The sequence below is a fragment of the Triticum aestivum genome, chromosome 3D, assembly GCF_018294505.1.
Source record: "Triticum aestivum cultivar Chinese Spring chromosome 3D, IWGSC CS RefSeq v2.1, whole genome shotgun sequence".
NCBI lineage: Eukaryota > Viridiplantae > Streptophyta > Magnoliopsida > Poales > Poaceae > Triticum > Triticum aestivum.
This window is the reverse complement of record NC_057802.1, coordinates 367,148,986-367,155,638: the sequence shown is the minus strand read 5'-3', so window position 1 is coordinate 367,155,638 and position 6,653 is coordinate 367,148,986. Positions and strand designations below refer to the sequence as shown.

The window sequence follows — 6,653 nt, the reverse complement described above, 5'->3', positions numbered from 1 at the left end:
AAGCTGAAGTCCATCTGAATCATGTTAGCAGTTGCCGCATTCTATGATTATGAGATCTGGCAAATGGACGTCAAAACAGCATTCCTTAAGGAAGAATTGTATATGATGCAGCCGAAAGGTTTTGTCGATCCTAAGAATGCTGACAAGGTATGCAATCTCCAGCACTCCATCTATGGGCTGGTGCAAGCATCTCGGAGTTGGAACATTCGCTTTGATGAAATGATCAAAGCGTTTGGGTTTATACAGACTTATGGACCTGTATTTACAAGAAAGTGAGTGGGAGCTCTGTAACATTTCTCATATTATATATTGATGACATAATTTTGATGGGAAATGATATATAACTTTTGGAAAGCATAAAGGCCTACTTGAATAAGTGTTTTTCAATGAAGGACCTTGGAGAAGCTGCTTATATATTAGGCATCAAGATCTATAGAGATAGATCGAGACGCCTCATTGGTCTTTCACAAAGCACATACCTTGACACGATATTGAAGAAGTTCAATATGGATCAGTCCAAGAAGGGGTTCTTGCCTGTATTGCAAGGTGTGAGATTGAGCGCAGCTCAACGCCCGACCTCGGCAGAAGAAAGAGAAAAGATGAGTGTCATCCCCTATGCCTCAGCCATAGGCTCTATTATGTATGCCATGCTGTGTACCAGACCTGATGTGAACCTTGCCATAAGTTCGGTAGGGAGGTACCAAAGTGATCCCGGTATGGAACACTGGACAGCGGTTAAGAATATCCTGAAGTACCTGAAAAGGACTAATGATATGTTTCTCGTTTATGGAGGTGCTGAAGAGCTCGTCGTAAAGGGTTACGTCGATGCTAGCTTTGACATAGATCTGGATGACTCCAAGTCACAAACCAGATACATGTACATTTTGAATGGTGGGGCCATCAGCTGGTGTAGTTGCAAGCAAAGCGTCATGGCGGGATCTACATGTGAAGCGGAGTACATAGCTGCTTCGGAAGCAGCACAGGAAGGAGTCTGGATGAAGGAGTTTATCACCAACCTAGGAGTGATTCCCAATGCATCGGGCCCTATGACTCTCTTCTGTGACAACACTAGAACTATTGCCATTGCCAAGGAGCCCAGGTTTCACAAGAAGACCAAGCACATCAAGCGCCGCTTCAACTCCATTCATGAATATATTCAAGATGGAGACATAGATATTTGTAAAGTACATACGGATCTGAATGTCGCAGATCCATTGACTAAACCTCTTCCACAAGCAAAACATGATCAGCACCAGAACTCTATGGGTGTTTTATTCATCACAATGTAACTAGATTATTGACTCTAGTGCAAGTGGGAGACTGTTGGAAATATGCCCTAGAGGCAATAATAAAATGGTTATTATTATATTTCCTTGTTCATGATAATTGTCTATTGTTCATGCTATAATTGTGTTATCCGAAAATCGTAATACATGTGTGAATACATAGACCACAACATGTCCCTAGTGAGCCTCTAGTTGACTAGCTCGTTGATCAATAGATGGTTGTGGTTTCCTGACCATGGACATTGGATGTCGTTGATAACGGGATCACATCATTAGGAGAATGATGTGATGGACAAGACCCAATCCTAAGCATAGCACAAGATCGTGTAGTTCGTTTGCTAGAGCTTTTCTAGTGTCAAGTATCATTTCCCTAGACCATGAGATTGTGCAAATCCCGGATGCCGTAGGAATGCTTTGGGTGTATCAAACATCACAACGTAACTGGGTGACCATAAAGGTGCACTACAGGTATCTCCGAAAGTGTCTGTTGGGTTGGCACGAATCGAGACTGGGATTTGTCACTCTGTATGACGGAGAGGTATCTCTGGGCCCACTCGGTAATGCATCATCATAATGAGCTCAATGTGACTAAGGAGTTAGTTGCGGGATCATGTGTTACGGAACGAGTAAAGAGACTTGCCGGTAACGAGATTGAACAAGGTATAGGGATACCGATGATCGAATCTCGGGCAAGTAACATACCGATGGACAAAGGGAATTGTATACGGGATTGATTGAATCCCCGACATCATGGTTCATCCGATGAGATCATTGTCGGTGTCAAAACCGGCAGATCTCGGGTAGGGGGTCCCAAGCTGTGTGTCATGGATCAACGGGTAATAGGAGACAGGGGACACGATGTTTACCCAGGTTCGGGCCCTCTTAATGGAGGTAATACCCTACTTCCTGCTTGATTGATCTTGATGAATACAGAGATCACAAGAGTTGATCTACCCCGAGATCATATGTTGTGGTCTAAACCCTAGGGGTATGATGATTAATGTCATAATGATCTATCGACTAGCCTGGCCTTGGCTTATATAATGCACCAGAGGCCTAGGATAACAAGAGTCCTAGCCGAATACGTTGGTGGAGAGGAGTCCTTGTCTTGATCACCAAGTCTTGTGGAATACTCCTTGTATGCGGCATGGGCTGCCCAAAGTGGCCCATGAGTGAACCGCCATGGGGGTCCTCGGCCCGATCCACCTGGTCGGGAGACGATGTGGTGAGTACCCCCTAGTCAGGGACACCGTCAGTAGCCCCCTGAACCGGTCTTCAAGTTGGGGACGCTCCTCGATTCTTCTGAACTATTCTTCATCTTCAGTCGTCGGTCTTGAAAACTGGTTCAACAAATCATCTCATCTTCGATCTTGAGGATTGCCAAAGTGAACCCGAAGAGTTCACACGTCGGGTATCCGAGGAGCCCCTTTAAGTTCTCGGCCTTTATCAATGCCTTGTTATTATTTTTTACGCCACACCTCGGGTTTGAATTTGTTCCCGTGCGGCGGTGTCCTCTTGCATCCGAGCTCCAACGCCGTACTACATTCGAGATATCTTTTGCAGCCGAGCACCAATGCCGGATTATATCCGAGCTCCAACACCGAACTATATCTGAGGTGTCATAGATCACCTTGGCTTGAAAAAGTTCGAAGGAGGTTATCCGAGTTTAACGCTGAAAAGTTCTTTATGGAACGAGCCATTCGAATCCGAGCTTTATGCCGGACCACTTCCGAGCTCCAACGATGGTCAGCATCTGAGGTGTTGTAAACTACCTCGGTCTTTTAAAAGATTGAACGAATTCAGCAGAGCTTAATGCCGGAAACGCCCTCTATGGAGCCAGCCACTGGCGCCCGAGCTTTATGCCAGAATGCTTCCGAGGTGGTGCACCACCCCGACCGCGGGCTGATTTTTTGTGAATATTTTTTATTGCAATTTATTCTCTGCCAAGATATATAGCCAGTATATGTATATCCAGTAGCCCTCAAGGTGTGTGTCGGCCTAAAAATCCGAGATGTACTTTAGAGGAGATAGTGATTGGTGGACGGGCCCTTGAGAGAGGGTTTTGAGAAGTCGCCGTAATATATTAGCTTGATGCCGGATAGGTCCACATGGTACCTATTATTGTCCAAAGACGCGTTTGCCCATAGTTCGGTCAAGCCAAACACTGAGCACTTTGAATTTTCTGCATTGAATAGGCAATGCAGTAGCCCCCGAGACACTGGTCGGGTGGCAACACCAGATTAGGGGATCGATGTGCCCCTTTGATATTAGCAAATGATAAGCCCGAAGCCCAGTAGCCCCCGAGCCTTAATGTGGGCACGGGTGGCCGAACTAAGGATCGATATCCGGAGTAAAATCACAAATCTCTACTCCTAATGTCTCAGTTGGTAGTCTCCGTTCCGAGTTTATTTTCGTCCCACCAATTTCGTCTGGTTTTTTTTCGTCCCACCTTCCACTGGTTTTTTTTCGTAGGTTTTTTCGTCCGCTCCTCTCGATCCCTAGAACTCCCAGAGTAGACGCCGCCGCCGCCCGCCCCTTCCAGGCCCCGCCCCCCCAGCCCTAGCCGCAACCCCAACCCCATGGAGGTCGAGATCAAGCTCCGTCTCCCCGGCGCGGCTGCACACCAGCGCCTCTCCTCCTTCCTCGCGCCCCGCCTGCTCCGCACCGATGCCCCAGCGCGGCCCCTCGCCGCCGCCACCACCGCCCAGCGGGACGTCCGCCTCTACGGCACCGACGACCGCGACCCCTCCCGCGCCGTCCTCATGCTCAAGCGCCGCCCGCGCATCGACGCCGGCGTCAGCCGCGTTGAGGAGGTCATGGAGCCCCTCGACCCCGCCCTCGCCCTCACCTGCGTCGACAACCCCGCCCGTCTCGGCGCGGTCGACTCCCCCATCGTCCGGCTCGTCTCCGACGAGTACGGCGTCGGCGGGGACAAAGCGCCGTTCGTCTGCCTCGGCGGCTTCTGGAACACCCGCGGTGTGTATGAGCTCGAGGAGGGCGAGGGGAAGGGGCTCGTGCTAGAGCTCGACGAGACACACTTCGATTTCGGCACAAACTACGAGCTGGAGTGCGAGACCGCGGAGCCCGACCAGGCCAAGGAGGTCCTGGAGCGGCTGCTCACCGTGGCTGGGGTGCCGTATGAGTACTCCCGGAGCAATAAGTTCGCGTGCTTCATGGCCGGGAAGCTGCTTCCGTGACTAGGTTTGTGGTTGGTCTTTACCATGTCCCAAATGATGATTAAACCGTGGTTGCTATAAAACTTGTGTTTCATTAGCACTTTCTTGCGACGATAGGCTTGTTCTGTGGCGAGTGATTTCAAATCTCACAAATGTAATGTTTAGTTCTGTTACATTCTGGTATTTGATAACTTTCATCCAAGAATACTATCTTGGGTGGCAGCATAGCAACACAAGGGTTTGCATTTCAATCCTCGTAAAAAAACTTGTCCTGGAGCATGATCCGACAACCGCTGGGAAGAAGCCGGGGCTGGTATGTCTGGTTGGGGAGAGGACTAAATTTCATCTCTCGGGTCCATTTATATACAGGACATAAAATCTACTCCCTTTGTTTCAAAATATAAACCTTTTTTAGAGATTTCAATACGGACTACATTCGGATGTATATAGACGTATTTTAGAGTGTAGTTTCACTCATTTTGCTTTGTATGTAGTCCACATTAGAATATCTAAAAGGGCTTATATTTAGGAACGGAGGGAGTAGCTAGGAACAAACTGAATTTCGTATGTCCGCCACACGGTTATGGGCAATGAGCCTGTTATTGCAGTCTCACCACACCACATCTTGTTCTGCTCCCCGGTGCAGATGGGCATCCTTAGATTCACCACCTCCCTGATGAGCTGCTTCTTGTCTTAACCCACCTCCCTGATGAGCTGCTTGTTGGTCTCAGGCATACACGGTCATCGTTGGTATCTAAGTTGCCACCTGACAAATCTGTTCTTATTTCTTATTAGGTACCTGAAAGGCTGAACCTGATCTTTGATGAACTAGAAGGCCAAGATACCAAGGTATGCCTGAGTTCATAGCTTGATTCCTTACCATATAATTGCTGAAACATGCAGCGACACATGATTAACCTTTGTACTTTATACTTTGCTAAAACATTTAGGACTCGAGTGGGCGACTCCAAGAATGGGTACTCCTGAAACTTTAGCCAGTGGCCATGTTGATGGTATTTTTTGGGAACAGGGGAGGGCGTGTGTTATTGTTCAAACCAGGCGCCTGAATTTTTTTAATCTTTATCCAGTGACCACATTGCTGCCCTAAGCGATGAACAGGGCAGGGCGTGTGGTATTGCAGTTAACTATGTGTCATCTGGTCATCATAGTGATTGGTAGATTAAAACCGTTAGCCACCTCTGAATTCATATCGAAGGTAGTTCACCAAGATCTGCGGTTTTTATTTGCATTTTATAAGTTTTAGTGTTTCATGTTACTGCTTTAAATACCTAATTATGGTTTCATCTTCCCTTTTTGGTGCCAGTCATGCGAGCTGGTCTTTTTCTGCTTGGATCTCCAGGTTGTGGGAAAACACTAATGACAATTTATTTTGAGATTGCCATATTCTTTCTACCTAATTTGTGTTCTGTATAAACTGTACAATGTTTCCTTTTCTGGAACTTTAGGGGCCTGATCAATTGAACAAGTATATTGGGGAGAGCGAATCAGAAGTAAGGAAAATATGAACCCGTGCAAGCACTAACTCACCATACATCCTATTTTTTTGAGGTAAATTTTTATGTTTAGCTGATTGCGTGTGTGGATTTATTCTTTCGGGAACACTTGGTAGTTACTTTGTACAATTATGAATGCGTGGTACATCTGTCATGTGATTTATGAATGTGCAACGCGTGGAATTAAATTGTTTGACCATGCCTTCCTTGTTTAGGTAAAACTAAGTAGTTGTGGCCGCTTTGGATGAGAGAACCCAATTCCTGGTAAATTGGACACCATCAATGAGTTCGTCGAGTTTGATTGAACTCTCACACTTTGAACATGCTCTATTTAAAGCAAGGCCATCCCTGTCATAACAGGTACAGTAAAATGCCAACACATATATGATTGATGTTATGGCACTATACTTGACTTTGGGGATGACGAGATCGACGGAAGCAACAGGAGCCCACGACTCATGAGTTCAGCGGCGTCTGCACGCCCTACATGTAGTTGTGCACCTCCTCCTCCTGTTTTCTTGCATGTGATCAATGGTTTCAGATCTCTATTTATCACGGATTAGAATATATATTCTGTAACAATGCTTTCCTACATTTGGTGGATTATTGCACTTGTATTTTTTATTGTTATCATCTAGAAGATTATATTCTGTATGAATGCTTTTAAAATGCTTCGT

At 46.5% G+C, this 6,653-nt stretch overlaps 1 protein-coding gene and 1 long non-coding RNA gene across 3 annotated transcripts; both read left to right on the top strand.

Moving 5' to 3' along the window:
* Nucleotides 1-3,865: 3,865 nt before the first annotated feature.
* LOC123074678 (triphosphate tunnel metalloenzyme 3-like) lies at nucleotides 3,866-4,498 on the top strand. Its single transcript, XM_044497456.1, has one exon. It carries the CDS (start codon nucleotides 3,866-3,868, stop codon nucleotides 4,481-4,483), a length of 618 nt encoding a protein of 205 aa, XP_044353391.1. The 3' UTR covers nucleotides 4,484-4,498.
* A 1,058-nt stretch (nucleotides 4,499-5,556) lies between these two features.
* On the top strand, nucleotides 5,557-6,388 carry LOC123074677 (uncharacterized). Of its 2 annotated transcripts, XR_006436034.1 has the most exons (4): nucleotides 5,557-5,678; nucleotides 5,787-6,031; nucleotides 6,192-6,240; nucleotides 6,337-6,388. It is a non-coding gene; the product is annotated as an uncharacterized lncRNA (long non-coding RNA). The 2 variants fall into 2 exon arrangements; XR_006436033.1 differs by lacking the exon at nucleotides 5,557-5,678 and having other exon boundaries at nucleotides 5,688-6,031.
* Nucleotides 6,389-6,653: the final 265 nt, after the last annotated feature.